This window comes from Cryptotermes secundus, unplaced genomic scaffold (assembly GCF_002891405.2).
Source record: "Cryptotermes secundus unplaced genomic scaffold, Csec_1.0 scaffold493, whole genome shotgun sequence".
NCBI classification, from domain to species: domain Eukaryota; kingdom Metazoa; phylum Arthropoda; class Insecta; order Blattodea; family Kalotermitidae; genus Cryptotermes; species Cryptotermes secundus.
This window is the reverse complement of record NW_019738879.1, coordinates 408,138-427,976: the sequence shown is the minus strand read 5'-3', so window position 1 is coordinate 427,976 and position 19,839 is coordinate 408,138. Positions and strand designations below refer to the sequence as shown.

Sequence of the window (19,839 nt, the reverse complement as noted above, 5' to 3'; positions counted from 1 at the left end):
AAAATGCTGCATATTTTCTCGGGAAACTGGATCCTAGAGAAACAGGTTATGAAAGTTTGAGCTGGATTGAGATACTGCAGCATAAAGTTAAATGCCAAATTCCTGTGACACAGTAACGTACCTTCGGGTTTTATAGAAACTGGGGATTGCTTGACCCGATTAATAATTATCAGTTCCTCATGGAATACGTTGCACCCAAGTGGTTAGTTAGTTTTCCTTAATTCGCATAGTGGGGTGTAGCTGAGCGGTCTAAGGCATGAACTGTCTTCGCTCGCTTGGACACCGGGGTCGTGGGTTCGAATCCCACTCAGGGCATGGATGTTTAGTTTGTGTGTGTGCGTTTTTCTGTTTGTGTACAGGTAGAGGCCTTGCGACGAGCTGATCACCCGCCCAAGGAGTCCTACCGAATGTGTAAGATCTAGAGAAACCGAAGTGAACGGAGAAGTTCATGGAGGTAGGCCTAGGCCCACTGTGGTGTAGTACCAGGGGAAATAAATAGTGGGGGGTGGAGTCCAACTGGGTCCACTCGGCACGGCGCCCATTGTTTGGCCTATTGTAGCCTGCCCCGGGTGATTATGATGATGGAGAATTTGGTGGAATGAAGATTGGCAGGGGAACCGAAGTACTCGGAGATAACCCACCCCACCGCCACTTTGTCCACCACAAATCCCACTTGACAGAACCCGGGATGGAACCCGGGCCGCTGCGGTGGGAAACCAGCGACTAACCGCTTGAGCTATGGCGCGGCCTAGTTAGTTAGGAAACTAATTACGAATATGAAACTCGATATATTGAAGTGTATAGGTCTGGAACGTAATTTGATTTACGTGCTACATTGCTACATGCTGTGTATTGTACACCGAGTAAGCTGGTTCAAGCGATACACGTCTTAATTGAATTAGGGGCCCCATTCAAATCTCGGCCAAGAAACACATTAGCCTGGCTGAAGTCTGTTGTGGCAGTCTCGAGTCCCTCAAGTAACATCCCACGCCATAGCTCAAGAGGTTAGTCGCTGGCTTCCCACCGCGGTGGTCCGGGTTCGATCCCGGGTCTGGTCAAGTGGGATTTGTGGTTGACAAAGTGGCGCTGCGGCAGGTTTTCTTCGAGTACTTCGGTTTCCCCTGCCAATCTTCATTCCACCAATTGCTCCACAATCACCCTCACCTATCATCTGGGGCTGGTACAATAGGCCTGAAGTGGCCGCAGTACAAGGGACTTAGCCCCACCGCACTAGCAATAAATAAAAAAAAAACATGTCGTGACAGTGACTTAAATTAGGCCACAACCTCTTCCTTTCATATCCTTTCCAACTCATTATTTATAGTCGCCCAATTATTCTACGCTATATAGTACGAATCACTGACAGTGTCGCTAAGTAAAAAACAAACAAATAAAATGTACATCTTCTGAGATGTAACACAGTGTAATTAGTTGAAAGTTAACGAGCGTTTCGGAGGAAATTGTTGCCTCCTTCTGCAGGGCTCAAGAATGAGTCACGCAATAAGCTAGCATGGAAAACAAACTTGTTCTAGCTGGCTCTGCTTGCCACCTGGTTTCACGATGTTTCTTGTTTGGCTTATTCTTCTCCCCTGAAGATGTAGGCGATATTTTCCTCCGAAACGTCGGTTGACTTTAAACGGTCTACACGGCATTATAACTCATTAGAACTGTTCATAACCACAGCCGTGAGAGCCTGAAATCCTGTAAATAAAAGGAAGAAAATTTAAATATTATAATTTATATTATTTTTCTACTGGCTCTACAGCCCCCACTGGTCTCTGAATTTTCAGTTTCATGATCATTTTACAGACGGTAGGACTCCTTGGACGTGTGATCAGTTCATCGCAAGGTCTCTACCTAACACAGGACAACACAAACAGAATAAACTAATACACATATGAAACATCCACGCTTTGAGTGAGATTCGAAACCACGATCCCAGCGTTCGGGAAATGGAATTAGGGAGGAACTTACTGGGCAGGGCATGTAGACTTAATGAAGAGATGAGCTATGCATACAGAATGATGGTCGTAACACAAAGAAAATAAGCAGCTAGGGAAAGATAAGTAGATGACAGGAAAATATTCAAACAGATCTGAAATGAATGAGGCATGAGAATGTGAATTTCATTCGTCCGGCTTACGACAGGGTCTAGTGGATCTCGTGAACGTAGTAATGAGGCCTAAAGTTTCATAAAAGACCAGAAATTTTTGTTTAACTAAGTGACTATTGTACCAAAGAATTCAGCTCCAAGGAGCTGAGTTACGTTTCATTACAACTGATTTCATGCCTTACCATGACGATGTTTGTTTGAAGATCAGTAACGTAAACCTTCACAGAGCTGCACATTTACAATACTGGTACGAAGCAGAAAGTCTGTAGAATAGCGGAAATTTCTGTGATCAGGACCAAAACCGTGGATCGTTATTAAAAAGTTGTTCAAATGAAGAACACTTCACAGCTGTTCAGCTCTCTTCTCTCTGGAGTCTTCTCATCAACTGAAAGGGACTAGTTTCTCCTGGTCTCATTTATACGGAGTCTCGGGTCACTACACATCTCTGCTGCTATTTGCCGCCTGATTTCATTCACACAGCGACGTGACAGTGTCTTCTTAAAGTGGGGTACAGTTATGGAAATAAATCCTCAAGAGTTCCTCTTCCGTGACTACTAGAGTTTTTGTAACCCTCTGTATACTGTCTCCAGAATTAATGAATACGATTTCAGGATGTAATCCATTGTGCCGTGGAAACGAAAGTTAATGAACCCTCTTTTTTTTCTGTATACTAAGTAGGTGCCGGCCGGTCACGGTAGCCGAGCGGTCTAAGGCATGTACTGTCTTCGCTAGCTTGGAAACCTTGCGACGAGCTGATCACCCGCCCAAGAAGTCCTACCGAATGTGTAAGATGTAGAAAAACCGAAGTGAACGGAGAAGTTTATGGAGGTAGGCCTAGGCCCACTGGGGCTGTAGTGCCAAGGGAAAACAAAGTAGATGCCGATTACAGTCACCGAGCAGTGTAAAGCATGACTTGTCTTCACTCGCTCGAACACTTGGATTGTGAGTTCGAAATCAACTTAATGTATGCATGTATGTGTATGCGTTTGTTCTGTGTTTAGGTAGTGGCCTTGTGACGGGCTGATCCCCCCATCCAAGGAGTCCTGCCGACTGTGTAAATAATGTTACGAAACTGAAGAAGAGGCCAGGGCCCAACAAAGGGTTGTAGAGCCATTGACGAATGAATTACGAAGTAGGAACACTCGATTTTAAGGCCTATATCTTCTTCCTGGACAGGGTCTCTGTATCAACGATTCTGTCTTTTACTAAAGAGAAAAACTTTACGTATCACTTTTATTTACATTAATGCTGCATAATGAGAGGTTTTATAATTTACACTTTTTATAAGATATTATTAAGATTATCGAATTAAGGAGCGTGAGATGATCTGGGAATGTAACAGATTATAAAAATAAATGTATAAAAAATTTCAGTTCTAAAACCGGAATTTGTTAATATCAGCCAGTTTTCATAGAGAATGCTATTTTTTAAATATTCCAATTATTTTATAAACCTCAAGAGAATCATACCTAAATTAGCACAACTGTTTGTCTTTTCGAGTCTTATAGAATAGTTACTGAATTTATATTATGATACCGTACAGTCTCGTAGACTTTTTTACCTACGCTATTGATGCTTCAGAAGACTAAAGTTGAAGACTGCATATTCACCCTAAACGCTGTTAACCACTTACGAAATTATACGGTGCTGTAACCCACGAAATCGTAGTCTAAGTTTTCACCACACTAAAAACCTCAAATCACGTACAGTTTCTGAATCTTATTCGAGCCATCAGATACATTTTGTTACCTGCTTTAATCGCTTGGTTTCCTGAGTAGAAAGTAAGAAGTTTTTATGGAGTGTCTTCCGCTCTCTCAAGGGAGATGTTTCCCGACATAACACAAAATCCTCTTGCCTATTCGTGTCTGTAATTGCGTGTGGAACCCATTATACTTCGTCAACTGAGCGCGACAACCACGCAATTTGCAACGCTTTTGTCCGCTTCAATGATTAGTCGCTGTGCGTGGGAAAGCGTTACTACACCCAAGAGCCAGGTTTTATTAAGTACTTAAGCATGTGCAATGATTGATTCTCTGAAAAATTGTGACAATGACTGATCCATGAAAAGAATATGACGTTAGACGTTGATCTTTATTTTCTGAGATTTATTGCATACACACAACGTTTTAGCACTTGACTCTACTGCCGTCTCCAGGCTATGGGTTGCCATTTTACTCACGGATTTGGCGCGTAAATAGATTTTAAGATGGCTGACACTAGTAAAGAATTTGGAATAGAAGTGAACGGAGAGAGAAATATAGTATATATTGATGTCTCGTCGTTAGAGTGCACGGCAAAATCATAGCATAAATAAAAGTAATTTATCTTTGAAAATGTGGAGAAGTTCAAGTATTTGGGAACGACAGTAACAGATCAAATTTCATTTTTGAGGCAGTAGTCTTCATAGTCAATGCCATGAGAAGTATCCTATACTATAGCCTCGAATTTATCTGATGATGGACTTACGAGTACATATTTTCGGAACGAAATGTAGATAAGGCTTTTAGTTCTGGTTATCTCTGAATTTCTGTGTTACTAATGAGAACAATTGGTAACCGCTCTTGAAAATCGCTTTTATGGTTAAAACGTTTGTGCTTAAGATCGTAGAAGACACGGAAAAGGATAAGTATTACAAGGACGTGCAACGAATATCGTGGTCGAATGATTAGCAAATATATTCCACATTGTAGAAGTCTAAGGTTCGATTCCATATTCTGAAACAGGCCACATGACAAAATTTTCGTTTGTTTCTCTCAGACCTCCAAGAAAATTCTAGAAAGCTTACTTTCATACACAGCAAACAGGAGAGAAAATGGAAGATCATACATAGTTTTAGTAGAAAAACTCAAGAGAATAGACCACTTTGGAGGTACTGGAGAAAATAAGAGAATAATATTAAAACGAATGGGGTGTGAATTGGATTCAGGTAACTTACAATGAAGTCCATTGGCTGACTTTGTGACCACAACGATGAACTTCGGGGTTTCACAAAAAAGAGGGGGTTCTTGACGAGACGAATGTCTGTCAGCTTCTGAAGAATAACTCTTCTCTATGGAGACAACAGACTCTATGCAGTAAGCTGGTTTAGAATACTTCAAGCTTGATTTTTTTCAACATATTTCCCAAATTATCATTCATGGTCATATTATTTTACACTATATACTTTGTATAGTTGTTAGAAAATAGTTAAAATTTAAAGAAATATATTTTTCATTGGTTAATTGTATCCATTAATATTTGAGTGTCCCGGAAGCGTTTGGTACCAGTCCCCGATCTGTAAATGACGGATGGATGGACGTGCAATGTCTGTTATCTGTTTCTCACGCTCCGCGCCATTTTGACTAGCGCCTCCAGCGCCAAAGTTTCACGGTTAATTCCGCAGAACAATATGCGATTCTTGCGCTACAGTGCTCAGATTAGTCAAGCTTTGTTAAAGTTACCTACCCGAAAGATTAATGCATGATTAGCATTTGTTAAGCTTCTTCTAGTCACGAAGCTTTCATTCATCTTGACGTCTTTAAAAAGTAATTAATTTTTTCACTCTTCTTATTCTTTTTTATATTAACTATCTCCACGTAGCGAACCCTTCTTGAACAGCTGATATTCCTTTCCGATGTTCAAGATATACCAATCTTATATATTATCAAATTTTTAATGTTGGCTCATAAGTTTATCTTCACCATCTTTTTACTGGCTCTACAGCCCTCTAGGGGCCTGGCCTCTGATTTTCAGTTTCATGATCATTTTACAGACGGTAGGACTCTTTGGATGAGCGATCAGCTCGTCGCAGTTGGTCTTCAACTACTAACCTAAAAACAAGTTTGTCGCTGGTTACAATTACGGAGTTGAGGTTAGGTTAAACTCATTCATCTTCATGTTTTATTTCATAATTTTTATTAACGGAGTTTTTATGTGATAACAGCGAGGTTACCCGACATTGAGGAAGAGATCAGAGATAATTTTGACGGATACTTGCATCTATATACCCACTACCGTATCGAGAGTATGATCGAAAGTTATTTTATAATATTACATTTAGACTAATTTCATGGTGTAGAGATCTCCTTGAGAAACCTAATAGTTACTGAGCAGGCCTTACATATCTGCATTTTACAGAACCTGAAGATTCATGATTGTGTTCACAAGATATGAACAATGGTCCCTACCTCGGTCCAGACGAATCCAATGCACATCATCATATTCCATTTATTTAAGATTAATTTCGATATCAACCCCATTCTACGTATGTTCGTTTCCCAGTGACCCAAAAGGTATTCAAGCTAGTGGCTAGTAATTCTAATGTAGCAAAGACAAAATAAAAACGAAGGGAAGACATTAATTAGTTACATTCTGTGTCTTAAAAATTGTTGAGGTTATGTCATCATCAGATAATAACACTGCCAAATCAGAGATGGCGTTGAACTCATAGGGCTTTCCTTCCTTATGATTGCCTGCTTTAGGTATGAACTACATTCAGAGCTATTGTAGATAATGAAGAGGCCCTAATATAGGGCAAAAATCTGCAAACTGCTAACCACCTGAGTCATATTGAAGCGAAGAAAAACAAACGGATTGTTCCACAAAAACGTAGTTTATTTGCTGTACCATATTCTGTGAAGCAGGACGCGTTCACGCTTCATTGAATGTGGTCACCGAAAACCGCAAAATGGCATGAGGCGCTAAATGACCTGATTTAATTTTAATCCAGTCTTTCTGTATATTTTAAAACAGGAAACTAGTTTTATTTTTATATAAATATTTGTTAAATTCGTTTTCAGCATTTTTCAAACTTCTGTGGCCTCCAAAATTAACCATTTAAGAATTACCATCATATCGACGTGGAAATCTTCGTTGCTCGTACCTAACGTTTGCACCAAGAACTCGATAGAATATCGTGTCTATCTCGTGAGAGTCAGAACCTAGTCACCTTAACTAAAGGCATCAATTTTTGGGCTGTGGCATATGAAAGATACAATTTTATAAATTCTTTAATTGATTATATTAATTTATTGCAAATACAAATAATTTATTTAACAGATAATACATATAATCTATTAGTAATATATCGCGGTGATTTACGCGTACATAAAAAGGGAAACGGTTTGTTACTATGTGTGAATGTATGTATGTTAACTGAGGATGTGTATATGTGATGTCGATCTCGTGCTGCAGTAGTTACCACATACTTACATAGGTGGCAGCTGTGCATTCGCAACTCTGCCATCTGGAGATTATATAAGCAACTTAATACAGTTTTAACTGAGGAATAAGGGAAAGAGATAAAGGTAGCTAAGGTACAATAACAATGGAAAGAACAGGATAAAGAACAAAAGTAATTAGAATATGATTCTCTGTTGATAGTCAACAGGCTTCCCAGTGGAAATTATTAATCTCTTCATTTCATTAAATATTAAACGCAACAAAACACGTTCAAAATGCAGGATTATATGTCGTGATATTATGACATGTAAAATTTGTTGTGTGACGAGCTTTCGTTTTTATATAAACTGATAAATTTTTAATTTGACATCGTATAAAGCAGGTGCCAGTTACATTACATCGGTAGGTACCGATATGATGCTCGCCACGAAATTTTCAATAACAAATTTTATCTAAAGCTTTCAATTGGTTTCGGAGGTGAAACAAGCGCAACGGTCAGGAAAATACATATTATCTCCTTTTTACATGTTTCCTCTATGCATTTGTTTGCAAAATAATACGTAAATATGTTCCTGATTTTATGTAATATACTGATACTCGTTTTCTTCTTATTTTCTTGTATATATGTTGTAGTTGGTACTTCTGTTACAAAGGAGATGTCATCACTTCATATGGGAGTATCTTCACATGCTGCTCTCCTCAGGGAATTATATATGTTACCTTAGGGATAACAGCATACTTTGTCTTAATCCTGACATCCTAGTGTATTTGCACGAGTGTTATATGCACTGTGATTAATGGTCGGTGTAATGTAACAGACAAGTATCGTTCCCAGGACAACTTTTACATAGTGATGTGCTTAATATTTCTAGCGAGGAGATATACACTAAAGGGCGTTTATAATTTTACGCCTCAGCCAGAAGGTAGGATTTTTCTTTGCTCGAAAAACAAAACAAACTCCGTGGCCTTTAGTCGGCAAGCGAGCTATACCGACCGAGTGAACGCCGCTTGTCGCCCAAGTAAGCGCCAACTTTAGCCGATACAGGGTGTTGAGGTGTCAGTGCAACAAATCCCCACGGCCGTTAATTTCAGTTTTCTAGACCGAAGCCTCCATTTCCTTAAAATATCTCCTCAATTATCCTCACGAAGGTGAGTCGACCCCGTTCCAAACCCACTATTTCTCAGAAAATCTGGTAGCGCCGGGAGTCGAACCCGGGCCTATGGATCTGTGACCAGGAAATCTGACCAATAGACCACAGAGGCGGTCTTATTTACTCGAAGGATAAGTTAAAATTTGCATAAACTTGTTCCGGTTTCAACCTTAATGAGAGTAATATAATTTTTATTTTCGGTGAATATATTGTTATCCAAAGCTTCCAATTAGAACAGCTTGACAAACCTTCTTAGTACCAGCAAAATGAGAAACGCGTGTTTGCTTACCTCATTTCTTTGACGACCCTGTAAATATCAGAAAATATGTAACTCCGATTGATAGGACGAGCAGTAAATAACGGAGAAAATGTAGTGGCCTATTGTAAGACACAATGGCTATAATCACCCGGAGGTCCCGAAAAACCCCACAAATATCTAATCAGGAAAATCAATATCCCGGCGCATATATAAATGAAAGTAAATGAATTCAAATCCAAATGATGATAAAAATGCAAATTTCGGGCTTACAGTACACGCGTTTACTGTTCTGATTTAATACTAAAATGATAGCCACGCCATAGCTCAAGCGGTTAGTCGCTGGCTTCCTACTACGGCGGCCCGGGTTCTATCCCGGTTCTGGTCAAGTGGGATTTGTGGTGGACAAAGTGGCGCTGGGGTAGGTTTTCTCCGAGTACCTCAGTTCATCCTGTCAATCTTCATTCCACCGAATTCTCCATCATGATAATAACCTGGGGGAGGTACAATAGGCCTATCAGTGCCCGCCGTGCCAAGTGGACCCCGTTGGACTCCACCCTCAATTAAGAATTTTTTTTTAATTTTAAAACTAAAATAACTGAGAATAAGAAAATGTGACAAGCTCCAGAAATTCGGTTTAGTTCGTATATTTTAATAAATCAATAATAATATTATAATATGTAAATTTATACATCCACTCCCCCATACGCCTTCATGGCGTAGTACTAAATTAGTTAAGCACAGGGAAAACTTTACCTTATTAGCCTACTTTCCTTATTTTGTAAAAAAATAAAAGCAGGCTTATGAAATCACCTTTCCATGTGTGTGTGTGTTTGTCTCTCTGTATGTGATTCCCCCTACAATAACTTTTGAATACCTGAATCAAACTTCACGATTCTTGGTACGTATATCACGGGACCTAACCTTATCTCAACGGCGTAATTCATAAATTCTCACCATCAATAATACCAATATTACATCTGGAGGCTTCTCTCTTCTTTGCGACGTCCACGATGGTTCTGAGGTCCTCCCAGCCTGATATCTGATGAGTACTGTGATTACTTCTCCCAAGGGATAACGTGGCATTGGCGTGAAGCTAAATATCAACCCCATCTAGTATCGAAGTTAAGAAGGCTTGGAAACACATCTTCACTCCCCCCATACACTTCATGGCGTAGTGCTTAATTAAGCACAATGACAGTTTTATTTTAGTTTATCTTATATAATTATCTTAGTCATGTGTCTCCGCGTGAAAATAGTTTTCCATTTCTTGTTCAGTTAAAAGTTATTCCCGTTGAAATGTCTGACAGAGAGAATGCCACATCTGAACGTAACATACGAGTAAATAAGTGTAGAAATACCGAAGTTCTTGTTATAGTCTTTAAGTGCTCATAAATAATAGATATTTGGATTCCCGTTTATGTTATTTAATAGTTTATAGTGCCTCTAAATGAATATATTATTACTGTCTTGTAAAGACACAAATTTCCACTTACTGCTGCACGAGTTTCGAAGTGGCCTGCAGAGATGCGTACCCGAACTTGGCCAGTCTCTTCGCTTCGACACTCTGGCTGTTAAACGCTGCCACATACCTCGCAGGATTGTCCCTCTCCAGCCACATCCCTGAAACCACAACATTTTGATACAACATTAATATTTCAATTTTAATTCAACTTACAAGAACAAGTTTTATGTTTCAGGGCATTATCTATCTCATTGTTTCTTATTTAAAACACTATATTTCGGAGAAAGGATTCTGCCTCCATCTTCAGGGGGAAACCTACTCAATCGGCTCTGAAGACCGAGACATAATCCAGTCTCCGAAACATTGTATTTAAAAATAATATTAATTGTATTTGTGTACCATAGTGCCAGTTGTTCTGTATGGGTGTGATATATTGTCTCTTCTTTTTAGAGAGAAAATACATGAATTACAAGTGTTGGAAAACAAAATGCTCAGGAAAATATTCTTGGATGGGATAGACCAATTGTGACTAAACTAAACTAGACGACCGGTTACTGGGTGTTCGATTTTGAGCAGAAGTAGAAGTTGATTTCCTCTTCACAGCTTCCAGAGGCATTCTGAATCCTACCCAGAGGGACTTTTCTTGGAGGGAGGGTGAAGCAACGGGGCGTGAAACTGACCAATCACCTTCATCCAGAGAGTACGGTTTCCAGCGGGTGGGGCCACTAACCGCACCCGCTGGCGCCCATTCAGGTATATATCCCCAGGTTTAAAAAAATACAGGAAATACGCTGATATTAACCCTGTAAAGCCCAGTGCTTACTGTATGCACGTCCTGCTTGAACATACAGAAACAAATTCTCTCTCCTTGCTCCCACTTTGGAGCACAAGGCTGATTTTCAGTTTAAAGATGGTAGGACTCCTTGGATGGGTGATCAGCTCGTCGCAAGGTCTCTACCCAAACACAGGACAACACAAACATAGAACAAACGCATAAAGACACCAAATATCCGTGCCTTGTATTGGATTCGAACCCACGATTTCGGCTTCCGAGCGAGCGAAGGCAGTTCATGCCTTTGACCGCTCAGCTACTGTGACCGGCGAACATACAGAATCTCTAATTTTAACCCAGAGTGTATTTAAAATGTATGATTATATTGTATTATTCTCATCACAAACATCGATTATTTCCTTAAAGATCATTAAAAGGTAAAACTTGGCAGCAGTTGCGTAATCTGGTTCCTGTGGGATATGAACTGAGTCGTTATATATTTATTATGTGAATTTTCAGTATTTAAAGAATGAATATTAAATATTATTTTTCTTAATTTACTCTTCTAGCCAAAATACTCTTGAGGGATAATTAAAATAGCCTTAGACGTCTTAAATAAATATGTAAGCATATCTTGTCTTTACTCCTCAGAAGAATTGACTGTCTCCTCTTGAAGAAATCCTCACCATGTCCATGACCTAGTGCCACTCCTCCATACGCGTTCGTGGTGTCATAATTACTTAAACACAGGAGCAACTATATTTTACATAAGTAGCATAGTAAATAAGCAATTCAGATTTCATGATATATAGGCTTCATATTATTGTTAAGAAAATGCATAAAGCGAGTACTATGTGGCACCATAACAGATAATAATAGAACGATGATAACGCGAGATATGTATGCATAAGATCGTCTTAAAATGACAAATTTCATTACTTCAGCATAATTAAAAACATACATAGGACAAGAGCGAACACGTAGCCGGTAGGTTATTTTACGAAAAGATACAGTCGATATAGAGACTAACTACGAACTGGACGGCCGAGGGGTTGGAGTTCGAGTCCTGGTAGGGGCAAATATTTGTTCCTCTCCACGTATTCCAGACCGGTTCTCTGGACCATCCGGCATCCTATCCAATGGGTACCAGAGGTAAATCGGCCAGGATGTGAAGCTGACAACTCTCTTTCATCTAGTGCTGAGATCAAGAATACGTGGATCTATACATCCACTCCAACATACGTCTTCATATTTTAGTGACTCATTAGTTAAGCACAGAGACAAATTTATCTTAGGTTATTTAACGACGCTTTTAGTATCATGACCATACAGTGTCGGATAATAGGATGTCTGTTGAAATGTAAATGATTTCGAAGGAAGCATTTGTATGGCTTTAACTGCCTCCCTATTGGTTAAATCATGCCTAAAACATCTTTGAGATTACGTCATACTTTGCGTAGACAACCTTGCTGTACGAGATTCCTGTTTATCCAACGAGATATCCAGTATGGCGGGTTTGCTTCCTACCGTACTTTTAAAACAGATTATAGTAACTTTCTAGCAATTACCTAATTATCCGCGTCAATATCTGATTATAGCGACCCTCAGTAATATTTTAGACACAGTTTATTTGTTTGTTAATTCTAAGCAGTGCTACATTAGATAGGGATATCCTAATTTGGACGGATAACATATTAGACATCTCACATAAGAAAATTTTCTTAGAAGGGGAGGGGGGACACTGCCGCGCGTGCGCGGTACAGCTGATTTGCTACACGAGTCACTAAAGTGTGTCATACCGATCTGATATAGGTGTGGCTCCTGGACATTGACCAATTCGTTCATTTTATGCAGACCATAATCAGTGGCTTCCACTATGTATGTGCGTTTCAGTGGTTTGTCTTCATCACTCCAATATCTACCACTGCGTGCTCCGACCGTGAAGAAAATCATAATGGCGTAGACCACACTGAAACATAACACAGAATTTCTTTACATGTATTCATAGTACTATGGTTAATCGAAACGTGTACGAGGGTAAATTGTGTGCCCGTGTATGCGATCACAACGACATAAAATGGGATATTGTACTATTTTTTATCTACAAATGCTAATTATCGAAATTTCGATCTAGATAAAATCTATTATTTTGACAGCATGTGACATCTGTTGGTAATTTAGTTCAACTACATAGTCAAGAAATATGTAGAGAAATCTTTTCTTACATTTCAAATTTTTAAGGCAGTTTTCTATATCATTAGCCCATAAAAGAATAGCAGCATATGACATCTGCTGGTAATATATCTGAACTACATAGTCAAGAAATATGTACGGTAAATTTTTTCCTACATTTGAAATTGTTAGGACAGTTCTGTATATTATTGAGCCAAACATCAACACTGGTAGTCTAATCTGGTGTCTTGACACTATAAGAAATAAAGCTGACACTTCTAGAAAATACAATTCGAAATTTACTGTGCTGGTTAGGAATATTTATCTTGTGTTTCATTCCATGTCACAACGTTACACACACAGAATAAAACAGCTTAGCTAAGAAGTTTATACTTCACTCAAGAAACAAGCTGAAGAGCTTCTGGACGTGCTGTGTGGTCACCATGATGCTGCGTCCTGATTACAGAGAGGACTGACCTCACAGGCCTCTCGATGCCTCAGTGTTGTACTTGCAAGACGGGTTCTCATTCGGGAAGCGCCTAGTGATAATGACCTCTCTTCCTTCAGCCTCTTGCTAAAATTTCTACCTGTCCTTGACTTCTCAGTTTCAGTTCATGTTTTATGTTGCCTTTGCTATTTGTCAGCAATAAGTTTTTTTATTGCTAGTGGGGTGGGACTAAGTCCCTTGTACTGCGGCCACTTCTGGTCTATTGTACCAGCCCCAGATGATAGATGAGGGTGATTGTGGAACAATTGGTGGAATGAAGATTGGCACGGGAAACCGAAGTACTTGGAGAAAACCTGCCCCAGCGCCACTTTGTACACCACAAATCCCACTTGACGAGACCCTGGATCGAACCCAGCGACTAACCGCTTGAGCTATGGCGCGGCCAATCCAAAGTTTATCTTATACAAATAAAAAGAATAATGCAGGAAAATATCTCTGGACTTTATGGCCTTCATCTATTGGTATACGAATATTTGTCAGAAATATCTCAGTCAGTGTAATGACTGGACTAAGGGATAGATAACAAGGCAATTGGGATTGGATCTGTGGTAGGGACAGAGATCTATATTTTCTCCAAGGCGCCGAGATTAAGATAAGGGTCCACCCAGTCTCCAATTCGGGGACTCTTCCCCAGGGATACAGCACCTGGGTCTTGAAGCTTAATCTTCAAGTACTGCATCCTGTTGTGTGTATAAATATATATTATATATAACTTTGAACATAATATTTTAATACAGCCAAAGTACGCGTATAAAACTGAATTGACCTGTGCAAATAACGATATAAATTAAATTAGATTAGTTTATAAATTATTTTACACGCTGTAGCGTAGTTGGTTGAAGGACTATGCTACATGCCGGAAGGTCGCGGATTCCAATCCCGATGAGGTCATTAGATTTTTTTTTAGTTTACCCAATCCTTCCAGCCGTCCTATGGCCCTGGGGTCAACTCAGCCTTTAACAGAAATGAGTACCAGAAATATTCTTGGGGATAAAGGGCGGCCGGCGCGAAGGGCTGACAAACTCACCGCCGTCTGTTAGCCGATTGTCTGGAGAATGTGGGAACCTCAACATCTCACAACCCTATGGGCCTCCATGGCCTGTTACAGAGATAGCTTTACTTTACTTTTTACCTACTAGTAGTAGCAGTATTAGAAATAATCCTACTACTACTACTACTACTACTACTACTACTACTACTACTACTACTACACTAAACATCATCCCTACTACTACTAGCGGTTGTGGGATAATTTGAAGTACTATCCCGTCATTTTTCTGGAGGTACTGACAAAAACCACGAAAAACTAACAAGGATAGCAGGTCCCCGAGCCGAGATTTGAAACAGGGTCATCCATTATAGGTTTCGGGACTACTAATCACTCGAAAGTAATATAAATTACTCTATTGAATTAGGCCTATAGAAATGTTCGGCGACTGAAATAAGTGCTTCAGAGATGAGCACGTAGCTGCACATAAGCCTATCACGTCCTTATGGAAGAATGCCAGGTCTCGGTTAAACCCGTTTCATTTGATTGTTTTTAATAGATAGATCTACTTTCATATTTAAAAAGTCCCGCTATTCTTACTTATGCAAGTGAAAGTTGAGGTTATGTAACATTGCATGCACGAGATGAGGAAAGCATACCAAATTTTTGTCTCAGAGCTGAAATGGCAGAGACTGATTCTGAAACCTAAATGAAGGGATAATAATAAAATTCATCTTAAATAAACTATGTGTGAGCCAGAGGGAAAGAGACCACTGGGAAGACCAAGGCGTAGATGTGTTGATAATATTAAAATGGATCTTGGAGAGAGGACGGTACGGTGTGGATTGGATTTATCTGGCAAGAGTATTGGGCATTGACCCAAGGAAACACACTATTTTCTACATGTATTTGAAACTTTCTAGTTACAGCCACCAGCACAACAATTAGCTTGAGACTCACATCCGGTCACGTGATGTACACGCACACAAGACACGCAAGTCCATTGCGTGCAAATAGAGAAAGCCACAAGCAAATCCAAATTACCACACAACTCTTCATACTATTATACTATAGCACCTTGTTGCACTGCATATTCCAGCTACGTGTCCGTAGTTGTCGCCGTTTTTGTGCAGCTTCCTTGATATTTTAATATGCACACTTCAACGTCTTATCTTCTCGTTATACAACACTACATGTTTCGGCCTAACTGTCCATCGTCAGGTGTATAAGATGTTGGATTAAAGGAAATTATTAATCTATTATCATGCTCACTGATATATTGGGTTTCTGGACTTTATCCATCGTCCTGGTTTTTAAGATAACAAATAAAAACACGACGTTTCGGAAACTGGATCTGTTTCCGTCCTCAGGTGAAGGAAAAAGGAAACACCTATTCAGATCCAGTTTCCGAAACGTCGTGTTTTTATTTGTTATCTTAAAAACCAGGACGATGGATAAAGTCCAGAAACCCAATATATCAGTGTGTTATACACCATCGTCAGAATCCTATAGTAACTACTTATTATCATGCTGTTCTGCTTTTCATTTTTATGTAAATTACTTCCAAAATATTTTATTTTCTGTTATTCTTAGATTTTCATATCATTCTTACTCTATTTGGGGAAATAAACAAACAAAAATCACAAAATTATTCAAAAGCACGAAAATAAAAGTAATATTCAAAACGCAGAACACAATACAAAACTTAGCGAAACAAAATCCACAAACAAATACAACAAAAGTAGCATCTACCAAGTAAAATGATTAGGCCGTCGACTAAAATGCATAAGGTAAAGAGGCAGGACGTTCCACACTAGATACAAAAACATATATAAGCAATTATAAATAATAATAGTAATTATGGGTACTCAAACCACATATTAAACACAGGACATACTCGTAAATATGGGACCATATCAGATAAAATTGACATTGGAAGGACATATAGAAAAGGAAAAGGCTTAAACACACTGGACAAATACTAAACATACAAGATCACCAAAATAACTTGCAAATGAATAGCACAAACATTTAAACACATAACCCAATATTTAGAGCACTGCAGGGAATGAACACCAGGTAGCAGCACACATGCTTTGCATTCTATATATATAAACAGAGTCAACTATACGGAAACATTCAGAACAGCTGCACACGACACAAAAGAATGAAATGAAAACACCAGTAAAACGTAAGTAGCACCACAAATGCAGTGACAGAGCAACAAAATATAACATATATTATCTTATAAACAAAACACTAATATGATACAATTACATATTGCTGATAACCAGACACTTGCATACAAATAGAGAAACAAGGGCATGATTATCTAAAAATAACACGAATATAATATTTTGGAAGTATTTTGCATCAAAATGAAAAGCAGAACGGTGTGATAACACAGCATCTGTTTTCTTTAATGCAGCATGGCGTGCGCCTGACGTTGGACAGCTAGACAGAAACATGTAGTGTTGTATAAGGAGAAGGGAAGAAGACGTTGAAGTGTGACTGTTAATATCTCCACGAAGTTGCACAAAGACGGCAAGAAAAGAGAACACAAAGTTAGACTAAGACACAACATCATGATTGGTGGAACAAAAAGTTGATCTGTGAGGAGCACGAACAGAGAAGAAAAAGCATCAGAAAATTGCAGAAGGTGTACCTTCTCTCCAAAAATGATACAGAACATTAGAGTAATATGGCGGTATGGGCCTCCATGACCTGTTACAGGGATGGCTTTTACGTTTTACCTTTTTTACTGCTAGTGGGGTGGGACAAAGTCCCTTGTACTGCGGCCACTTCTGGCCTATTGTACCAGCCCCAGATGATAGGTGAGAGTGATTGTGGAGCAATTGGTGGAATGAAGATTGGCACGGGAAACCGAAGTACTCGGAGAAAACCTGCCCCAGCGCCACTTTGTCTAACACAAATGCCACTTGACCAGACCCGGGATGGAACCCGGGCCGACGCGGTGGGAAGCCAGCGACTAACCGCTTGAGCTATGGAACGGCCATAGTTTTGTTAAGTTGTGTGTATGTGTTTCTTTTGGAAAATAAATGTACACTGATATTCCAGTCGATAAGATGACTTCCTGCGGCCAGGTGACCGGGTTTAATTCCTTGAAAGGCAGGCCCTTCACCACCAAGTCCAGACCTGTTCCTGGTCCCAAGTAGCCTCTTTCAAACGAGTACCGGGTGCGTTTTTATCCGAGGGTAACCTACTAACCTCCATTTAGTGTCGAGGTTAAGAACGCACTCACAACTCCCCCATACGGCTCCACGTCCAGCTCCTTAATGAAGCATAGGGATAATTTTTACCTTTACTTTTGACCTCTATTTATATTACATTTGAAGTAGGTGGGAATTTATAACATTTGAATGGCTGGGTCTCGTCATCAGCATGGAAGACACCAGGGCACTCTACGTGATACTCAACATCAAACCGGAAGCCAGGCTTCAAGCTGGAAGGTCCACTCTGAAATGGTTAGATGACGCAGAGGCTGACATAAAAACTGCATGGCAGAGAAGTGGTGGGTCTGGAACGGGGTCCACTAAGCCTCGTGAGGAGTCGTTTAGTAAGGGATGGGGTACAACTGGGTCCACTCGACACGACAGCCACTGATTGGCCTATTGTACCTGCCACGGGTGATTATGATGATGGAGAATTTGGTGGAATGAAGATTGGCAGGGGAAACCGAAGTACTTGGAGAAAACCAGCCCCAGCGCCTCTTTGTCCACCACAAATCCCACTTGACCAGACCCGGGATAGAACCCGGGCCGCCGTAGTAGGAAGCCAGCGACTAACCGCTTCAGCTATGGAGCGGCCAAGCTTCGTGAGAATAACTGAGGAGATATTTAAAGGAAATAGCGACTCCGGTTTAGAAAACCGAGGTTAACTGCCATGTGGATCCGTTGCGCTGTCCACGTGACACCTTCAGTCCTCAAAAGTTGGCACTAACTTCGCCTACAAGCGGCGGTCTCTCGGTCGGTATATTTCGCTTGCGGACTAAAGTCACGGAGATTTTCTTTTTGTTTTCCACCAATATTCGTGGAAGCATAAAACTGCAGTATCTTACTTCTGATGCCTTCTGGTTACTAGGCGAGACAGTGTCCGCGTTCCCTCACTCGCATAATGGACCCGGCAATTCGTGTACTTGTGCCTATGTTCTTCACCATGTATTCTGATAATAATAATAATAATAATAAAAATAATGATAAGAACGTACGGGTCATGTGCCCGCAGCTGTGCAGTCCAGGGCTGGGTTAATGTGATGTTCCCTGCGCCTGCGCCACTGTTCTACTTGCAAGTGGGTCACTGGAGGTGAGGTGAGCTTTGTTCTGCCCATGCGCGTATGAAGACTTTCTCCTCCGCTGTAAGTCTGTTTATTCAGCACTGCTAATGGCTGCCACTGACGTGAGAATTTATGAACGTGTGTGTCACCAGCCTAATGTTTGGAAATCGATGTCATGTCATGTTTGGAAACAAATTGTTCAGTGATGGATATGTTACTACGCTGCCAATACAAATGTGCTCAAACAAACTACTGCGTGTTTTATGAATACTGTTTCCGCAACATTTTAGGGTCCGTTTTCATCATATAATGACGTAGATTGTTACGTCATCATTAGAAAATTACTAGATTCTTCTCGTATGTAGGATCTGCCGTTCTCAAAGTTATGGTTACGAAGAATTCTGTCTTCTACAATATAGTCCTTGGAAAATTGAGACCAACAACTGAAAAGACCTTTGAATTTGTTCAGCAATTTTCTCCTACGCTCGCTTCCTCATTTCTTCACAGGTGTCGAACAGTAAATTTATAAAAGGTAAAGCTATCCCTGTGACAGACCGCGGAGGCCCATAGGGTTGTGAGACGTCGAGGCTCTCACATTTTCTAGACAATCGGCTCACAGATGGCGGTGAGTTTGTCAGTCTTAAGCGCCGGCCGCCCTTTAACATCAAGAATATTCCTGGTACTCATTTCTGTCAGAGGCTGAGACAACCCCAGGGCCATAGTGCGGCTGGAAGTGTTAGGTCAATTGAATTCAATGACCTTATCGGGAATCGAACCTACGACCTTCCGGCTTGTAGCAGAAATTACAACATTAAAAATTATATCTTGTATATACTATATTATGTACAGGATAGTATGTTGCATGCCTGTGATAGCAAGCGGACTGAAGTGGAGAATTTATGTCAGTGATAGCCGGTGTGGATTCTTGTGTGTAGAAAGATCTGACGAGGGTATCTGTCT

General features: G+C 40.1%; 1 protein-coding gene across 1 annotated transcript in view; it reads right to left on the bottom strand.

Annotated features, from left to right (window-relative positions):
• The window catches only part of LOC111871180, a 55,387-nt gene that overhangs the window by 26,563 nt on the left and 8,985 nt on the right, over positions 1-19,839 (bottom strand). Inside the window, exons 2-3 of the mRNA XM_023864081.2 lie at positions 12,717-12,886; positions 10,177-10,303 (exon numbers count right to left, since the gene is read on the bottom strand). Of these exons, the coding sequence (XP_023719849.2) occupies positions 10,177-10,303; positions 12,717-12,886 (297 nt within the window). The remainder of the gene's footprint in view (positions 1-10,176; positions 10,304-12,716; positions 12,887-19,839) is intronic.